The sequence below is a fragment of the Protopterus annectens genome, chromosome 14.part0 (genome assembly GCF_019279795.1).
Source record: "Protopterus annectens isolate FY-2018-M chromosome 14.part0, PAN1.0, whole genome shotgun sequence".
Lineage (NCBI taxonomy): Eukaryota > Metazoa > Chordata > Ceratodontiformes > Protopteridae > Protopterus > Protopterus annectens.
The window spans coordinates 1033087696-1033109363 of NC_056748.1; the positions used below are offsets into that span (position 1 = coordinate 1033087696).

Consider the following 21668-nt stretch of genomic DNA (forward strand, 5'->3'; position numbering starts at 1 on the left):
ATAATCAAAACCCTAGAAGGGACAGATGTAGTCCATCCCTGACAAAACTGAGTGGTCTGTCAATTATATCCTCCCTGGCTGACAAATATTGGAGCCCCTGTGTAAGTTAAGTTAATTATTAAAATGATCATCGGAGATGGTAGAATGATGCTCAATGCTAGGCTCATGCCAGCCTTACACACACAGTCTTGAGAGCTCTGTCTTGTCTCTATCCATGTAGTCTGGGGAGGTATATCTCAAGTCATTGACATAGGCATGAACTGTGACAGAATCATAGTGGTACTTGTTCAAGGACTTGAGTGCATGCGTGATCTGATGGATCCTGGCACCAGACAAGCAACTAACCATTACTCTTTCCTTGCTTAGCCCAGTAGGAGGTACATCTGTATGTCTTACAATGGAGTCACCTGTAGCAAGAATGCTTGGCTGGGTCAATGCCTGCCTTATGGGCTCAGTATCTGTGACTTTGGGATCATCACAGGAAGTAATATGTATGTTTACACAAATTGTCTAATACCAACAGTTTGATGTTTTTTTATTTGAGCTGTTCAGTTTATAGCAATAAAACACCCAGCAGCTGCAGCACCACAGACTGTTTCATTTTACACAAGTTCATATATTTTTCTGTTTCGTATACAGTATAACTCTTGGGTTATTGTACATATAACTATTTATTTTCTTAACCACTTCTTGTTTAATTTATGTCAGAGGCATTCAAAGCACTCCTCTGGTGCAAAACTATCAGAAGACTTATTATGCTCTGCTTATATATTTTTATCAAGTTAATATGCAGTTTGTCAGAAAACATATTCAGAAATGAATGCCACTCTACATGGAGTCACTTTTTATATGCTATGCTTGTTTTCAGTGCAGCTAAAACACAAAACAAGATTGATACTTAAGTTCTCTCATGAGTTTAATATAGTCTGCATAGTTCAAACCTCCTTGCAGTCCTTCCGGTTTCTCGGCAGTCCAAATACTTAACCATAAAGTCATTAAATTAATAATTGGCAGGTCTACTGCTAAAAGATCATCTAAAATAATTTTAAATTGTTCCATACAGAGATTCAGTTCTTGCCATTTTTCAAGACATGTTTCCAAAAGCAGGAATCTTAATAACTCTCAAACCATGAGCCATATCATGTAATCGCAGATAGGCTTCAAATGATAAACATTGCCTTTGTATTAGTTGTAATTGATAGTATTTTTCTGTAAATCTTTGATTTTAGATTAAAAAAATGCAGTGCATCACTAGCCTCATCAGAAGCCTGTTGAAAAATACCTTCTGACAGAGATAGATACTAGTGACAGTATGAGAGAGTTCATAGTTCAGCCAAATTCAAAAGGAATGTAATTAAGTGCTTGATAATATTGTTGCCTATGAATGGTGTCTTAAAGACACAAAGGAATAGAAATTGGTTTGTGACATGAATGGTTTTAAAAACAATAATTTTTGCTTGGCCGAAAAAATTTGAGGCAACTTTAACTGAGACAAATGAACCAACTATTCAGCGTGCTGTGGATGTAATCATAGAAACATCTTTATTGACAACTGTTAATGTTCCCACAGTTCAACAAGACTTAGAAGAGAATCTTCTGGAGTTACCAGAACCAGTACATTTATTGAGGCAAGGTCTGTGAGACGAGGCTGTAGAACAGCCAGGATTTAAACAGGCAGTGAATTACTATATGTAGCATGGCAAGAAACTGCAACAGGACATGGTGTATAATATTTCGTCATGTGTATTGACTGCTGATGAACTTATGGTACTTGAAGGACTTTCTTTTATACCGTCATCTTCTAATAATGTTGTAGAAGCTATTACAGATTTGTGATTGTAAAGTATCTTAATCTTAAAGTAGATGATTTTGCAAAATCAAGTACTTTTGTACCAACTAATCATCCTCATAGGTTGGTACTAGGCTATTGGCCCTAGGGTCTATACAAGCCTAGCCATAACAATTCCCTTACTATTTCTTCCCAGAATATTTACTTCCCTGGTCCCCTGTCTAGCAGGGCAACTGATGTGATCCTCGGGGTGAATTTCCTATCTCCCATCCACTCGTCAAGGTTCCTTTTGAAGAGGGCCAAAGAGGTGCTCAGCTTGACATGTATGGGCAGTCTATTCCAGAGTATGGGGAGTCTCTGGGTCAGGAACGTATCCCTCCAGCATGTTTTGTTCATTGTGATGACCAGATTTAGATCCCTGGAGCGTGTGGCTCTAAGGGATTGATTTCTTTAAATGTAGCATGCCCAGCAGCACTGGGTTTGACATGGCCTTGTATGTTAAGTAGAGATTGCCTCTGAGTAGGCGATATGCGACAGAATATAGCTGAAGTTTTTTTTAGACAGTCAACATAGGGCATCTGCTTTAGGCCTGTGATTCTTTGAGGTATTTCTGTGGCCTTTCCAGTTGTTGCAGATGTCTTGTGAGGTACATACCAAATGGGGCGTTGTACTCTATAATGGGTCTAATGAGGGATGAGTACAGTGGGACAATGACCTCCTTTTTTCTGGATGAAAAGCCCTTAGTAATGAGGTGTGCCACGTAGAAGGATTTCTTGCTGTTATGGCTATGTGGTTATTTTATTTATTTATTGATTTTATTTCACATTTGTTAACTGGGTTGGTCCAGCTGGGTAAGAATTTACCCTTTATCAGTGGAGACCCGAGGGGAAAAGCCCCAAACAGACATACAAATAGAGACAAATTAACAATATTAAAGAGCAAAACAATCTTATGGATACAATGGATAAGAAGAACATAATGTACTCAATGGAATAGTACATAGCTATATATACAAAAAGTGTAGTAATAGGTTGTAACAGGAGAAACAACAGTAATAAATCCAGCAGGTAAGCAGGAAGGAAGTTAAGGTTGTAGGTAATATAATGAAAAGAAACAAGGTATAATTAGATTAGTGGCTAGAAGAAGAAATGTGTAAGGTGAGACCACTGTCCACCTGTGTCCCTAAGACCCTTATCACACTTTTGGTGTTTAGTGTACTGCCACTTATATGGTAATTCATGGGTACATGGTTTTTCCCAAAGGGGATAACTATACATTTCTTGGTATTGAGCTTGGGCTCATGTCTCTGGCACCAAGCATCTGTTTCTGTAAGGCCCTTTTATAGAATATCCACATCATTTGGGGATTCAATAATGGCTCCCAGTTTGCAGTCATCTGCGAACTTTGTTAGCCAGAGTCACTAAATGCTGGCCTGTACTTCAGAGAAACAGATGCCAAACAAGATCGGTCCCAGGACTGAACCCTGAGGTACTATGCTTATCACTTGTCTGGAGCTGGATTTTTAGTCGGTTACTTTTACAATGTGGGTTCTGTCAGTAAGCCAGGTGGCAACTCATCGAGTGACATAGGGATTAATGCCCAGCTTAGTAAGTTTATCTATGAAGAGTGCAGGATGGTGTTGAAGGCCTTGGAGAGGTCCAGATAGACTGTGTGTACCGCCTTGCCCTCGTCCATGGCTCTGGAGACTGATTCAAAGACATCAGTCAGGTTGAGGAGACAAGATCGGCTCTTTACGAAGCCAAACTGGGTAGGGCATTTTTAAAATATGTGGTAATGATATCCATGAATACATGGCTACTACAAACAAAAACAAAGGTATGTTTTATAATTTTATATGTGGAAGCACAAGCTTTAAATAAGCTTAAAGGAAATTCTTCAATAAGTATTAAGGCTGCTGATAAGGGTGGGTTTATTGCAGTAATGGATAAGCAGTTCTACGTAACAGTTATGCTTGGTTTCCTAAATGATACTTTAACATGTATGAAAAATAAACACACTGTGATTTTAATATGGGTGGTTTAATTTCTAGTGAACTTTTTGTAATTTTTTTTATGTATCATAACCAAGTATTCCAATAATTTATGGTTTACTGAAAGTACATAAATCATTTGTGATCCACTGATGAACTCAAAGCTTCTGGTCAAGGGTGGATAATGGAACCTGTATCCATTTATACAGTGAACCAGTTTAGACCAGTGTTGAATAAAATTCCTACAGTTTAACAAGATACAGATTTTCTTTGAGGTGTTTTTATATATGTATGTATATATATATATATATATATATATATATATATATATGTGTGTGTGGTATATATCTGAAATTTGTTGTTTTAGTTATGTGTTAGTCACATTAGATGTTGCATCATTATTTGCAGTCATTCCTAACATTTACAAAATTGAAAACATTCATTCATTTTTGTCAGACTTTACTGCTTTTTCCAGTAGTAAGAGTAATGTGTTTACTCTTGGAATTAATTTTAGGGAATAATAACGTTTTTTGAGGATGAGATGTATTTGCAGAAAATAGGTGTAGCAGTGGACACACTGTGCACAAATAGCTATGCCCCTATTACTGGCTACATGGGAGTTTAGGTTTTGTTGAGAGGTAATGAATACACACTTAAACGTTTGTGTTATAGATTTTAGATGATATTTTTGTCTGGAATGGAACTGGAAGCAAAGTTGCTTTATTTGTTGATTGTTTACATAAGCCAACCGATTTCTTAAAATTTTCTGTATATAGTTCATATGAAGCAGTCCATTATTTGGATGTGTCTATTAAAAGTGATTAAGGTAAACTCAGCATTATTAATTTTAAGAAGTATATGAAGATTAATATATTTTCCCCTAGAGAGAGTATGCACCCTGGTTTTATATATATATATATATATATATATATTTGTACTACATGTGACCTATAAGTAATAAAAATCTACTGGCTGCTTTGTCAGATCTGAAAAAAGAATTCCTAGAAAGGGGTTATTTTAGTGAGAATTTTGATGCCATTATTACACAAGTATTACAAGAGAAATAGTATACCTAAATCTTTACGTGGTGCTTCTGGTAACAAACAGCCTTGTGTTATTAAAAAGCAACATTATGTTAAATGTACTTCTGGCAGAGATGTTGCTAACATTTGTAATATGAAATGGAACTGGACATTTTTTCAGTAAATTTAGATTTGAAAAATAATATAGGAGATATACCTTTGTCTGCTTTTAAAATGTTATTTAAAGAGACAGTTATGTTACAGGCAATTTAAGAATAGTACTGCTGTAGTACATAATCTGCGGTGGTGGTGCTGCGGTAGCGTTGTCGCCTCACAGTAAGACGTTGTGCTGTTCAATTCTCAGCTAGAGCGTCTTCTCTGTGGAGACGTGCGTGAATGAGCGTACCTTCGTTGAAGGTTGTGCGTCAGGCCCGGCAACTCGGCACGTAAAAATCTACTGCTAATCATAAGCGGACCGGAGTTCTGCTGTGGCGACCCCTAACCGGGAAAAGCCGAAAGACACAACTGCTGTAGTACATAATAAAAATGGTACTGTCCCTTGTATAATTGTGATTATTGCACTTCTGCTTTAAAAATGGATACGTTTATACATCTGTATCTGGAAATATATATTCTATTTGTCAGTATGTTGATTGTAACATTCATAACTTGATATATTAAGCATTATGTAATGAATGCCAAGCATTTTATATTGAGAAAACAAACAGACCATGTTTGATATTACATTGTTAGGAAAGCTAATCATAAAAAATGCTTTGGCAAAACATTATATGAAGGAAGGAAGTAGATGAATTTCAGGTTCGTGATGCAAGTAATTTGACAGCACAGCATACAGACATCCATAATTATACTGAAGAAATAGTTTGAATGGACAGTTAAACTTAATGCATTGAATCATCCAGGTCTTAAGGATCAATGCGTATTAAACCCATCCTGAAGAGAAACAACAAGTAAGGTACTAATTTGTGTTGTGTCTGTGATTCAGGTGATTGTTTAAATGTAGCTTTATCTTTTGTTTTTAAATCACTTGATTAAGCGTACCAGTAGCGCAAAAGTGCTTGTGTGTATAAACTGAATTTGTGTAAACTTGTACTAATAAACTTTGGACTGTAGTTCCTTGTACATATATGTTTGTTCGATATTGACTTCTTTATCTCCTCCACTGCCTGCTTTGCTTCCATATATGTCTTGACCCATGAGAAAAAATGCACTGAAAACTGCTAAATACACAAAGTAAGTCGTCTTCTACTCTTTCAACATCCTCTGACTGCTGGGAAGAATTTACTGCTACTTTGCCAGATATACAAGGAATAGTTATTTTCCATGAAGACTCTGTTGTCACTAAGTTTCAGAACCGTTCCCTTAGGCCATACTTCATTCATGAATGTCTCCTTCTGCCAATACGTTTGCATCTTTACCAGAATAGGTATCAGCTGATTCCTAATGGTAAGATTTTGGGTATATATACAAATGTGCATGCTGTTTCTCAATTAGTAATTCTTCCTCTGGGACACCAGTCCAGTTATGTATTTGTTTTCTCATAAAATTGATACAGTCTGCTGTCTCCAATTTCTATGGGATGGCAGCGAACCTTAGATTTTTTTCTAAATGTTCTGTCTTCAGATTTTAATATTTTTTTGAAATAGTTCTTCCTGAAAATGCTCATTCCAGCCATTTTCCTTTATACTAATCTCTTGCTTCTGCTCATCAGTCAGGTTATCAGAATGTTTACTTAGCATTTCCTCTGTTTTTCAGCCTTTTATCATTTGACTTTATGTATTTTTTAATGGTCCACTTATTTTAAAAACGTCTGAATGCATTTGTATTTTTTCTAGGTTACTGGAAGCCTTTTACTGCACCAAGGGTGCAAACTGATCTGTTTCCCGATGATCAGCATGAGGTTATTCTCAACCAAAACTGTGACTTTCCTTTTTTCCACCAACGTTCCCTTATATTTTCCAGTTTTATTCTTTTTTGACACCCAGGGATTGTATTCACTGGCCAATAACCAGATCAATCCAAAAAACATTGTTTTATCATCTTTTTTGATGAATTCTTGGATTTCACATTGGAGAACTCTAATATGTTGCTCAATGTGGAATCCTCGGCAACCATCTAAACTTTGATTTACGAAAGCCAGAACGCAGGTTCTTGTTGTTATCTAATTTTATAGGGCATGTCCACACACTGCAGATATATCATTGTCCTGTTTTATATCTCGCAGACCTAACCCATTACTAAACAGAATGCACTGTTATGTAACTTTCAAACAAGACATAAAAAGCAACTTGAAGAGGTATGATTCCTTGTCAAAAAAGTCATACAATTGTAAACATGAGCTACTCAAGAAGCCTTCAGGAACTCGCTCACTTTCTTCTTTCTCTCTGTTATAAGATACTTTGGGGTGACCTATGTCTCATCCGTAAGGAATGTCTGATCATGCTTGGAATGTACTGCATGGAGCACTAGCACCAGATTGGGAAACCAGTAGTAGAAATAGAAAAAAATGAAATAACTACATTATATGACACTTTCAAAGATTATGGAATAACCTTTCTCTTAAAATCAGACAGCATTGTTTATGAATGTCTTTAAAATAAAATACGGAAACATATCTCGACAGTATATAGTATCAAAATAAATTAGTCTGAGATCAAAATATTCAAGCTTCTTGGAGGCCAGTAACTTTCAAGTTTAACAGCAAATAAGGTAGTGTGATATTCTGAATTTTTCTTCAGCATTGTCACTGTTATAAATTGCTTATGTCTGCACATCCTAGAGTTGATTCTTGTGAGCTACTGATTATGACAAATTTCTAATGAATTTGACACAAAACAAACCCCACCAGGCTGGATAAAGACAGGGTGATGGTGAGCTGTATTCCAAGTACCAGTGTCTCTGATATGTCAAGGGCTCTTAAGATCTAACAAAGATTCTGACATGGTGGTTCATGTGGGGGTGAGCAGCTTCGGATGTAGAACAAAGGGACATGTCACAACTCTTGAGGCATGTCACAAATGCAGCAAGACTCTGGTCCTAAGTGGAATCGACCCCGTCTCTGAGAGTGATGTCTAGGCATAAAGAAAAAATAATTGGATTCAACAGTTGTAGTTGGTGTCATACCAGGGAATCTAGTATATGTCAGCATGGAGTGAGATGCTTAATAGTCCTACTTTGTTTGCAAAGGATTGCTTGCACCTTTCATTCCAAGGCTTTCTGAGACTGGCAAAAGCATTGGTTGTCCCCAGAGTGCCTTTTTTGGCTGAGTCTAGCTAATGGAGATCTCAATGTAACTAACATTTTAAATCCCACACTAGATCATTTTTAGGTGGCTTAGCTCAATGCCAGAAGTCTTAGTAGCAAACTTTCTGACCTTGAGGCCCTCCTGCATTTGGAATACTTCCATATATGTGTAATTTTGGAAACTTTGATTAAAATGTTTAGAAAGTACTGCCTCAATACATGGCTTTGTGCAGAACATGCCTTCAGACCCAGTGGTAACTCTGGTGATGTTTCTTTGTTGGAGACCAGACCGCCTCTCCACAGATTTCTAATGACTGATAAACTGAACTTATTTCACTACAAGTACACTAAAAAAGGCCAACTGTCAATTTATCCAGACAAACCTCTGTGTCCCTTGAAAGTCATGTAAAGTTAACTAAATGTTCTTTATGACCTTTCCATGAAAAATTCCATTATGTTGAAAGACTTTGATTACCCCTTGTTAAACTGGTGTACCTATACTTCTAATGCAGGATATGCCCATAAATCTTTAGATCTAATAAAAACTCCCTGGACCAAAGTATTAAAAACTCACTAGAGGACATAGTACTCTTTAACTGTTCCTTATGAATATAGTATAATTGTGCACTATTCCCATGGCATCTCCTTCCTTCGTTAGCTCAGATTATAAACTAATGACCTATAGCTTCAAACTCTTTTTACCCACTGAAACCAATATCTCAAAATTCAAGGACATTAAACATACTAATTTCATCAAATTCTATGATGAAGTTTGAAAAACTGACTTACAGCAGCATCAATGGAGACATTGCTGCAGCAGGTATCTTCACCAAGGATTTATATGCCCACTTAGATAAATGGGTAGAACAAGCAGTCCTAACCAAATCTAAATATAGTGGGAAATTAAAAAAAATCCTTGTGGTCCACCAACATAAATAAGTTCTACAAAAGAAGAAAAAAAAACATCATTAAGGTATGCAGCAGATCAAAAGATCCACATATCAAGGATAATAAGAATTTAAAAAAATAAAAAAAAATCCTATCATATTTATTAAAGCAGCAAATGAACTTACACTAGCTTCTGAAGAACAATTACAAATCCTCCTTTAGTTTAGTAAACTAAGAAACAACACCTAACATTTCTCTGAACTTTATCAAAATTGTACCACATACCCAGGCCCAGTAGCCATTGCCAACATACTAGCAAATAAATTTAGTGCAAATGTCATCACAGAGACAACTATCCAAAGTCCACTTATCCTTGAATCTCTCAAATCCCACATAAGCACCAAGTACTGAAGGTGATTTACAAGACTAAAATTGTCTTACCCTCGGGACCTGATACTATGCTAGGCTGTTTAATACACAGTACTAAACAAGCCCTGGAAGAACCAGTCCTCAGAATATTGAGCCTGTGCTTAGCCCCTTTTATTTTGGGTAGAGTAGTAATGATGCTACTCTAAAAGGATGATCCCAACCACTAGCCCCAGTAACTGCAGGCCCATTAGTCTGACAAGTTTCATTTGCAGAGCCAGGAACATATTATAACTGCAGTGTTAAAAATCTCATCAGGCTTGACACACCCAGCAGTTCATCTGCATCAAATATAAATCCTGTCTAATGAATTTGGATAAGCTTTTTTGAAAGGGTAAAACAGACTGTTGATAACAATCATGCTATGTCCACACAGTGTAACTTGACCTGATTAAGGTATCTGTCATCATCCCATGTGCTACCATAGTTAGCAAGCTTTATTAATCACAAATAGATTCCTATGTTGTAAGAGGGATAACAAGTTGACTAAAAGACCGAGCCCGCACAGTGTGGGTGATAGGCACCTCATCAAAGTATGACTGTGACCAGTGATGTTCCATGGGGCTCAATGTTGGGTCCTCTTTTGTTCAGCATTTATTTTTCCTGCTCTCCAGACCCTGAACCAAGACCTCTGGCAACACAGTTGTAGATGACTGCAAGCTGGGAGTCAATGTCAAATGATATTCGGACATTCAGAGCCTTCAGCATGACCTTATTTGGTGAACTAAAAATGGGCTCAAATTAAATGCCAAAAAAGTACAATATTGTCAGTCTTGGTAGAAACCTTCTTCCCAGTGTGCAGCATAGACAATAATCCACTTCAAAATGAGAATGTGAATGTTGTTAGGTTCCTTGAAACCTTGGCATAAAAGGGTAAAGCTCTGACTGTGATCCAGATGACTCAAGTTTGATTAGTAGCTCCATCTGCTAGAGCTACTGAGAGTGGGGTGAGACATGATGAATCTTAACCTGCTTATCTATCTCCGGAGAAAGTTCAGGAACATTTGTCCTTATGTGCTTTCTGATGCTGAATGTCTGGTGGACACCAAGGATCACACAGAAGGTGCAGTCTAGAATGGAGGCAGGGTAATCACATTGCATGCAGAGGTATGGATGTGTATATATCGCTAAGGCCAATCTCATGCCAAACCCTGGACATATCTTTGCTCACAAAGGTGAGAATGGGGCTTAATGCAAAAACTCTGATCTTCCAGTGAGCTGATATTGGTTCCCACTCCCGGCTTTTGTGAATCTCACCCTGTGGGGAATGAATTGTTTTATGGTTTCTCACCCAGGAGAATGAATCGATTCATAAAACAGCCTTGAGGACAAGATCAAAAAATAGGTAAATAAATAAATGTATGGTCTGTACACATTTTTTCTTGAACATAGTAATTTTAAATAGTCATATACCATACTTTCTTGCATCTTAGCCATAAACGGTTGCCCATCCCCAATCCTTTTAACATAAGTACTCCATAGCACTTTAAATTAGATACTACTATATTCCATCTTTACAGAGACACATGTACAATTGGAGCTTAAATTGCATAAACTCTCTTTCTCTTTTTGGTATGTTGCTGTGCTAATTGACCCTGTCACCAAAATTTACACTGTTGTACTAAGCTTTGTTTATAAATTACTATGAATGATGTGCTTTTTTAATGTCCATACGTTCTGCTTGAGTGTCTGCTGCAAAAGGGTTTTACAGTGTTGGACCCACCTGGTTAATAAAGTAAAATAAAACAATTACATTATTTAAATATCTGCTGACATTGGAAAAAGTTACTCTATTACTCGCATTAAAATGTATCCTCACCTTTAGAATCATACAAATGGGCACTATGCTCACTGGTCCTCTTAAATGTAGATAGAATAAAGTAAATACAGTTTGTTGTGTATTATTTTTAGTTTTTATTTTATTTTTCACACAAATGTATCTTTATTATAAGGCATTCCTGACACTTTGGTTGTGTACTAAACAAAGCTGTTTTGTTTGAAAAGATTGGTGTTTAGTTCCATTATAAGAATACTTGGAAAACATGAGATATTGTAACGCAGGAGTATAAATCAGTACTAGTGTAGATGAAGCCTTACAGAACTTTTTCTTTAGAGATATATTTGGCAGAAAATGGATGTTTAGACTCTTGCTATTTTAGTAATGAAAGTTGAACTGTAATGGTGCAGTATGACAGTACTTTGCAGAAACTAAGTTAATGTGTGTGTCAATTTTCTCTTAATATGAAGAGTAAACAGAAGAGTGCATGCAGAGAACCAATATCCTTTACTGAAACATTTATGATGCATTCAGGTACTGCATCACAACCTTGCATGCAGAAACCTTGGCTGAAGACAGATGTCACTTCCTTTTCTTTCTTTCTTGTTTTGTAGATTTTGATGCTAGCCTTGGCATGATGACTGGGATTCCACCCATAAACCCACTGATGCCTGGATTAGGAATGGTTCCTCCAGCAATACCGTCTGATATGCCAGTTGTAAAGGAGATCATTCACTGCAAAAGCTGTACACTTTTCCCACCTAGGAGTAAGTAGATGAGACTATAATTAACACTCGACTGTTTTTTTTTTCCCTGTCTTAATCGCTTGATGAAGCAACATGTGAAGCACTTTACATACAGCAACACTTTGCAGTTTGATGCATCAGCCTATAATGGTTTCAGTTAAAGCATTCATAGTATAATTGTCTGTCCATTATAAACTGAAAAGTAGAAGAATTGACAGTTTTTAACCACTATAATTTTTTTCCTTTTTCAGAAACTAAAAAGTGTTCTCCCGCTTGGTTGCAGCTTTGTTTATGGCTGTCTTTATGCACAGACATAGTCAGCGTGACATTAGCAGCTAGTTTAGGAGAAGCAGTGCCTTTCAGTATCTAAAAGAAGTCATTATGTTGTATACTGTACAGGATGGGTGCATGGAATGTGATGGGTGTGTGTAACAATACTTTGCCTGCTTACTCGATGTTGAACAAGTATGAAGCTCACTTTCCATCTCAAACATTGTATGTTTTAATTATGAGCATGCCCAACCCACACGACCCCCCCCAGAGTCTATATTACATGAACGAACGATCAAGATGTCGAGTACAACTTAATCGACACACTTTGATCGAACATTCATGTAATCGGAGACTGTAAATGTAGAAATGTGGAGTTTCGAAATGTTTTAGTTGGCCTTGCTAGTGAGTGTAGCGTGTGACGTAAACATGCTACACTGTCCGTAATGGCTAGGTAAGAGGCTTCTTTACTTTTATATACCAACTCCGGGATCACTGTACATTGGGGAAAGGGCAATTTCCTGGTAATCGCTTGTGTAAGACGTTGCTTTGTGATTACCGGGAAATTGCTCTTTCCCCAATGTACAGCAATCTTGGAGTTGGTATATTTAGTTAGGGGGGGTGTGGGGGGCACAGCCCCCCCCCACTTTGTTTTAAAAGTAGATGTGTTTGTGTAGGTTTTTAAGCGTTTGAATGATGTGAGCGTGTAGGTGTTTGTATGCATTGGTTTTATCTGTGTGTGTTGTACGATAGTATAGGGAAGGTGTGGGACGAATAAAATTTTTCCAGTTTTTATTTTTCAGGGTTTTTAAGTTTCGATTAGATGAACGATCGTTCAAAGTGTGTCGATTATGTCGTACTCGACATTTTGATCATTTGTTCATCTAATATAGACCCGACCCCCAGTGTACAGCAGCTCCAGGTGTGATCATGGTGCTTTTCGAGCTGGCTGTAGGTAATTTTCCTCATTTCCTTGTCATCAGTCTATCCATTCTCTAGCTGTTTATGTTGGTGATGGTTGCTTAGGTATTAAGCTAAACTGGCAGACCAGACTTAACAATCCCAAGCAGTACTCCCAAGCTAATTTGTTGGGATCCCCAAGCATTATTAGACAAGCTGAGCAATATAATCTCTTCAGCTTGTATCCAGTCTATCTCATGGCCTCCCAATTAACCATGCTTAATACATCTCTCATAAGACGTACCAAAGGGCATCCTCTCTAGGTGTTCACACCATCACTGCTGATTCCTGTTAACTCTGAGGAACAATGGCCCTACTCTGTCATGCTCCTATTTTGATTAGATCCTTAATCTGTTATGGGGTTAGACTAACAGCTCTATGAAAGTTTGTAATATCGCCACATTTATTTGAATTCCCATACTTGCACTGACTGCTAAAATAGTGTCCTGGTTTAATGATGAGGACATAGACTGGTAAACTAAGAGCTTTGCTGTATGATTTAGTTCTTGCTTCACCATGACTGCTACAGTACTGACCATACCCCCTGGTGAGTATGGATTCCCCTGTACCTTCACTCATGCATGAATCTAAGTGCACACCAGAGGTCACAGTCACTTGTGCTGTACTGTATTGTTCTACTTTTTGTTTCATCACTGTAGATTGTAAATGTGCACTGTTGTCATGTGATTTACCTATGAAGAATTCTTTGAGGTATTCTACCTGTGTGTCATTCCCCAATTTAAGCAAAGGGCAACATTTCACTGTAAGAAAGAGGGAGGTGGAAACAATTTCTCAAAAAGCTGGTACTGTAATACCGCATCATTAGGAAAGGACATATTTTATGTACAAATGAAGATTTAATAAGTGTATTTATGAGTGCTGCAAAGAATCACATAGCATAGTTTTTGCAGCACTCTGTAAATTAACTTTGCATTGTCAAGTGACAATTTGACACAAGTTTGCTGTGTAGGTTTTCATCGATTTGTACCATTTAAAAAGCAGACTTGTAGATAAGTTATTCCTACTTGGCTTCTCATGCATGCCAGCACTTTCAGACTTGGGCACGCACACACACACACTGCTATGACATGATTTTTTTTCAGTCTTCACATGGAAATGTTTCTTCGTTGTTCCTTGTTTTCTTTGTTCTTGTAGTAAAATCATTGAAATGAAAAAAAGTCTAGGTCTTAAGACATCACATATGCTACTTTAGATTGCATTCTGCATCTGAATTTAACTGTAGACTGCCCTCCTGTTGTGCCAATTACTGCTGAGTTCTTTGAGAAGGGAAGAATTTCTGGAAATACCTATAATTGCATCTTCGACTGAGTCAAGTCTGTTGATTATATTTTGTTTGTTTTCGTTAAGCTGAGTCTGTTGACTTTGGAGGTGACTTTGTGCTGACCTGCAACTTTAGATCCATCTGAAATAAGTTTACTCATTGTCTGTATGTTTGTTTGCTTTTAATAAATTAAGGTTGTTGATTTTTTAGTTAGTTACTTGGGACTTGGTGGTAGGTTTACACAGTTGTTCTGATATATTTGTACACAGCTAGTTATAAATGTCAATCTGCCACTCATGTTCTAGTACCTAGCAGAGTAGATGCTTTCAATAAAGAATTAGAGTTACCAAGCAGTATGGTAAAAAGGGATGTGGCCCACACTTGGACCCAAACGACTTGCATTCTGTTAGTGGAACTGGTGCTAGGGGTGTGTGGGGATGATGTGTTTGAACACCTGATGCCAGCTTGCCCATCCATGGGAAGAAGGAGAAGGCTGCACCTGCCACACTGGTTACACCTGATGTATGTTAGGTAATTACCTGTGGAAGTAGCTATTGCAGGCTCGAGCTTTAAAGGTAATGCATGTGCCACTTAGCTGGGATGTTGTGGGTAGATGCATGCAGATTATTTCATCCCAAAGCAGCTGTTGTAAGTCTGCTAGCTGACGATGGAGTGGGGCTCTTCACAGGACCGGTGGTGACCATCCTGCTTCATAATGCTTGACTCTCACATCCAGGGAAATGAATGAGTTGACAAGGACCTGGAACTGGCAGAAAATTGACATGGAAAGCTGTCTCTCACTTTGAGGATGCCTAATTAGCACCCCTGGAGAAATTAATTAGATGATGGGACTCTGTACTGAAACCTTTGATCAAGTTCCATAAAAGGAGGGGCAAAGTATGTTGAAGTGATTTGTAGAGTGTGAACTTTATACTTGAAATACAGTTGGTGTGCAACATTTGAAAATAGATTTAAGGCACATTATTATTTAACTTTTTTTTAGGTTTTTATTCCGTTATTTAGGCAGGTACATATTTAGAATGGAGTAGCCTTAAGTTAAGTTTAGTGTGTTGATTTGCAGCTGCTGGTTTCCTGTTTGTATTGTGGTGTCTTACAGAACAGATGACTTCACAGTGATTTTAGGTTGCTAGACTTTGCAGATTTATTTGATATGACATTGGAATAAAACATGCTTTTCAAGGCTTTTGTTTGTCTTTTCTGTTTTTCAAATTGTCTGAATAAAAAAGGCAGAAAAACATTGATTAATGATTCATTTTCTGGTATGGGAATAGAACTAGGTGTGAAGTGATTGTTTCTGAAAGGCCTCTGAAATCCCTTCATCTGAATGAGGATTTTAAGTTATGTGGTAACTGTCTGTCTTCTAATCTTAATGGCACTTCCTTGTGTTACTACTTGTCTGTCAATTGCTTTAATGGGCAACTTGAAAAGAGAGGCCTAACTTGATTAAAAGAAGAGATGTCTAAAGAACCGAGTAAATAGACACACTAGTTTGAACTGGATACAAAAAGAGGCTAGCAAGTAGGAGGCAGTGTGAGAAAAAAAGGGAGTGCAACACACAAGACAAAATGACACAAAAAATGTTATACGAGTATAGCTGAGTGGGGTGCCATAAAGTAAGATGAAAAATTAGGAAGTGTACCCATGAAAGCAAGGAGATCAATGAAAAAGTAAGCCCGGGTGGGAGGGCTCCTGCAAAAGACAATGACAAATGGTAAAGTGGAGAATGAGCCAGAGGTGACATAGCAGGTGCCACAGTCACAGGAAGAGCAGGAGAGAAGGTGAGCATGGAGAGAACACTTAGTCAAATGGGAGAGACAGAACAGTGGCTATACCTTGTGGGAAGAACACAGAATGGCTGGAGAAGGGATCAGAAGCAACCTAAGAAGAGATGCAGTCAAAAGACAATGAGAATGGCTGAGAGTGGTAGAAGAGGAGGATGATTACAGAAAGGAGGTGGTAGTGGTTTAGGGCAGGACAAGAGATGGGGATAGAGAAGAGCATTTTGGTGACTGGATACTCTGTCATAATGCGGATTAAGAGCACAGGCGAGCAAGAAAAGAGTCCAGACTTCACTGAAATTCAAATTGTGGTTTAGTCTGTGTGGGAAGAGTGTGATCAAACTATTCACTAAAGGGGGAAGCGTGGCACATGTCCACAAGGACACTGGTGCCCTGTCAGATAAGACAGCTGGATGCTTGCAAGCAGGGTAAAGGAGGCAGATATATGTCCTGGGAGGGGATTGGAGGTAGACTTCTTAGAGGTGCCACTTGAATACCTTGGAACTTCTTTGCTCAAGAATTCTGGACAACCCCAAAAACAATGAGGAACAAAAAAAAAGGATTAGCTCAGAAGGGACAATAATGCTGAGTTGGAAAGGTTGTACTTTCTTCATTGTTTGCATAGCTTTTTTCTTTCTATATCTTTATTATGCATGTACTTTTCTCCCTTGTTATTCAGGTATTTTTCCTTCTCATTCATGAATTTTTTTGGTGTTTTAATTTCCCTTTGCTTTGCTTTGTACTGTCTCCCGGGTTGAGCCTGTAAGTGGTCCGGAAGAATCACTGCTCTACCTCTTCTGTCTTTTGTTTTTCTTTCTATGTGATAGTTAGCATTGCTGTTCTGCCTTCTATTGTACTGTTTGATGACTTTTGTAAGATTGGTTAACTGTGGATCTTTTCTCCCCAGACCTCTCCCAAAAAGGAGCCTGTCGTGACCCAGTCAGACTTTCCTGGTAAACAAATGCTAATTAATAAATATTTCTTTGACTTCTTTTATACTAGGATGGAAAGGGCAAAGGGAAGGTCACATAAGCAGATGATGCAGTAAAAGGAGATACTGAAGAAGAACAAACAAGGGAGATTGGGAGTTTGCCTCGCAGTATTACTCTGCAGTGCAAGGAATCTGGCAGGAGCATGGTGGAGTTGCAAGTAATGATACATAAGTGGAGGGTTAGTCACAGTAGGTGGTGCAACATGGAGGTTCCTTAGTATAACTTTAATTTCCTAATTTGCTCCTGGTCTCCTAATGAGTTATGGAAATGGGTCAAAGGTGGAGCCTTCAAAACTGTAGACAAGGATATGAAGAGGTAGCAAAAAAAGAAGCAGACAGGAATGTAAGACTAGGACCTAAAAGAGGCACATACTAGAAACTGGGGAGATGGAAGACATACAGGCTAGCAGAATGATTAAAAGATGGTGAGGACAGCAAAATCAAAAGTGGAAAGGAATTTGTAAAAGAGATCAAGAAGGCAAGGGAAGGGAAACGTGGGCTTTGTTTAGGTACATATTAAAAACAAGGAAAAGACTGACATTCCTGGCCAAGCTGAAGAATGTGGGCAAGCTGTCACGGAAGTTTGGGAAAAGCAGAGATACTAAATTAATACATTACTTCACTCTTCTCTTTGGGGGGGGGGGAGCTGTAGGGCCCTGCACATTGTCTTCCATTAATTCCTTGAGTTTTCCTTATACAGCTTTCCATGGTATGTGGCTCTTTGTCATGTGTGTTTTCTCTTTTCTTTTCTTAAGCTGACAGGCTTTCATTTTCATTTGTAAAGAAAGAATTGCACAGAGACTGACTGCCTTGTCCCGATTTTCACTATACTTCTTCATCTCCTTGACTGGTATCTTCATTTTCTCTATTCCTTATACAAGATCTTCTTTTAGATTTTAGTTTGCCTTTCTTAATACTTTTGTGGCATTTTTGTAGTTTCATCATAGTCCTGTTTTACACACCCCTTCTTTCACTTAACTTCTGAAATGCCTTTTGTTTGCCTAACCTGACTCCTTACTCTCCCTGTTGATAGTCATTTATCCCTTTCTTCTCTCAGTCCTGTTCTTTTTCCTCTAACCTCCTCTACTATAGGAGTTTGTATTCACCTATTTGAATAGCCTTCCACTGGTTAAGAATAAAGTGATGAGGTCATTGCAGCTCATTTATCCCATATAATGTCCTTCCATTTCACTGCTGCAGTATTCATTACACTAGGAATCACCTGCCAAGGGTGGCCAGTTTACTAAAGCCTTTAGGTATACCGTACCTCACTCATATGTGCTTCACATAGCATAAGACATAAAGGTGATGTCCAGATGTACCATCCTCGGAACTTCTTTACTGCAAGTACGAATGCCATCTCTTGATCGTTGGTCTGAATGCCTGTTCGGCTGCTGGTTCACCAAGCCGTTACAAATAAGTGGCCCCATTGGGGTTTTGTTGTCTTATCTTTCTTTTACTTTGTTATTGCTTGTAGGGGGTCTCATGTCATCCTATAAGGGTAATTGGTAGTGTGGGAGATGGATTCCCTGTAAAAACTGTCACGAACAGTGTCTGTCTTACCATGCCGCTTTGCACAACCATATGCCCTGTTGTTCTCTCTGTCAGGCATTTGTTCCTAAGACTTTTTCTAGTAGACTTTCTTGTTTGCCCCTTAATCTTGAGAATCAAAGTCTTAAGCTTCTTGCTAAAGACATGAGGGAGGGCACTTCCTGCTCCGAGGGACAGCTGTCTGTGAAGAAGGGGGTTAAGAAATCTAGGCCAGAATCTTCTGCTGTACAGCCTCCACTGAATGTCTTTCCCAAGCTGAATGATAACCTGGAAGATGCTCTTCATGTTTCACTGTTGCAGTCATTACATTTGGGTAATCTGCTGGCAGGTTGCCCTCAGTCTGCCTGAATAACAAAGTCTTGGGTCCTGCGTCAGTTGCTGTCTCCTCTTCCATGATGTCAGGTCGTCGGGTATAAAACATGCAGCCGACGCCATTTTAATCAGTCTTTCTTGCCGCGCGGTGCCCGAAGCAGAAGCAGTCCACAAGTACCGGTCGGCCGACTCCTGAAATTTTCATTTTCGAGTTTCAGAACCGAAGTCTTCAAACTAAAGCTAGGGACCCCATTGGGGAAACTTTTTCTTGCTCCTTACCAATGTCAGTAAAAGTTAATAATTGCATTACTTGTGGGAAGCAAATACCTCATAAGGATTTTCATTTGTACTGTATTCCTTGCCTAGGCCCTGATCACAACATACCTTGCTGTCGGTTTTGTGCTAAATTTAACCAACGCACTATTAAATGTCTGTATATTTTTGCTTCCAAATATTTTGGTTCAAGATTTAACTACCCTGAAATGTCGTCGGTTAGCAATCCGACTACTGGAGTTCACAAAAAATGCAAGGAAAAAGAGACAGACCATTGAGGTCCAAAACCGACGAAGCTTCTCCTAAGCCAGTCGCCGGTTCGCCGGTACTCAGTGAGGCACTTTCGCAGCCCCTGATACCTGCTACTTTTGAGTCGCAGGCCTCTACCAAGACCTATTCGTATGCCCCGAGATTCGCAAAGTATTGAACCCGCGGATGTGTCTCCCTTGGATGGATCCGGAGCTGCTGAGCAGGCACCGGCTTCTGAGGGTGTTTTCAGGCCTCAACGTTTTTATATTAAACCAACGCCATCAACAAAAACAAGGTCAAAAACAACTTCTATGTCTAAAAAACCAACACATGAGCCACGTGCTCAGGCCCCTTTGCCTAAAAAACAAATGATCAAAATGGCTGAGGATTTAATTACCTTGATCAGGGGTTACCAACCCCCCCCCCCCGCTAAGAGGCCTAGGCAAGGCACTGATTATGAATCTTCAGATCAAATTTCCATTTCTTCTGATCAGGAATTTTCTACTCCACCTTATGAGGATTCTGATGCAGAGGAATCCATTCCATCTGCATCTCCTCCTGAGGATTACTCTTTTGGAGAGACTTTGCATACTTTGAGGGAACATTTTCACTGCGAGAGTCAAGACCTCTCTGAATTAAAAAAAGAGGCTTAGGGATTTCCTTCTCCTTCCTCAGCATAGGCCTTTGGAAATACCTCCTGTATTAGACATTCTTGATGATATGTTCTCGGAATCAAGCATGGCTCATGATTCCCAACCTCCGGCTCCTAGTAAGCCAGACAGATATTACAGGGTTCCTGACTCCCACAAATTTCTTTTAAAAAATCCTGCTGCTGTTCCTGAGACTATTTCTCAGGGTCCCAAGGGTCTTAAGGCTTCTACAGCCAAAAATCCTACCCCTTTTGATAGAGATTCCAGGGCATTGGATAGATGGGGTAAGAAGGTTTATACATTTACAACCTTGGCAATCAGGGCTTTAAACTGCCAGTTTCATTTGCTTAAATATCAACAGCATGTTATGGGCTTACTAAAACAGAAAATGATGCTGATTTCTGATTATGTGGAAAATAGAGTTACAGGATTTATTGCATTCAACAGAACAGGTTGGAAAACATACTTTGCAATGTGGTTTTGATTCCTTGGAGGCCTCTTGCAGGGCCACCGTAATTGGATCTGTGATAAGAAGGCATGCCTGGCTCAAGGAGCAAAACCTGCCCAGTCATGTTAAAGCTAAATTGTTGGATGCCCCTTTACAGCATGATAGTCTGTTTGGTAACAAGGCAGAAGAGGTTTTAAAGAAATTGGAAGACAAAGCTAAATCTATGCAAACTGTAAAAGATTTCTTGCAAGTGCAGCCGCCCAGGTTTAGTAGGCACTGGCCTACTAATAATTGGTCCTTTCCTGTGTCCAGCAGAGCCACTCAGGGCAAACCCAGGCACTCTAAAGGCTCCAGATATCAATCACAGGGATCTTACAGGTCAAAGCAATGGGATGCCTCCACCTGCAAATCTGGAGGTAACAAAGCACAACCCTACAGTAAGCAGTCTCAATGACTTTCCTCTACCATATCCAAGCACTTATCTTTTAGCAGATCCCTTGGGGGGAAAACTAGCACTTCATGCTCAAAATTGGCAGTTAATTACCCAGGACAAGTGGGTATTAAACATAGTATCCCAGGGTACATATTTAATTTCCATACTTTGCCAATTTCAAACAGATGGCCAGATCTGCCACAAAACCAGTGGGCAGTGGCCCAGAAACAAGTCATGTCCCTCATGGATATGGGGGCTATTCAACCGGTACCAGAAAAGGAAAAAGGACAAGGATTTTATTCAAGACTTTTCCTAGTACCCACAAAAGACAAATCATGGCATCCAATACTGGACTTATCGATTCTGAACATGTTCCTGGACATTCCAAAATTCAAAATGCTGACTTTACAACAGCTACTGCCTAAGCTAGGCAAGAATGCCTGGTTAGTAACTCTAGACTTAAAATAGGCATACCTGCATATCCCAATAAGGGAATCTTGCGGAAGATACCTCCGCTTCAAAGCAGGTATTTCGCATTACCGATTCTC

General features: G+C 38.8%; 1 protein-coding gene across 4 annotated transcripts in view; it reads left to right on the top strand.

Moving 5' to 3' along the window:
- LOC122789409 (ecto-NOX disulfide-thiol exchanger 2-like) overlaps positions 1-21668 on the top strand; it is a 3915450-nt gene that overhangs the window by 2613393 nt on the left and 1280389 nt on the right. For all 4 annotated transcript variants that reach the window (XM_044056835.1, XM_044056836.1, XM_044056837.1 and 1 more), the window contains one exon: positions 11771-11923. In XM_044056835.1, the coding sequence (XP_043912770.1) occupies positions 11771-11923 (153 nt within the window). The remainder of the gene's footprint in view (positions 1-11770; positions 11924-21668) is intronic.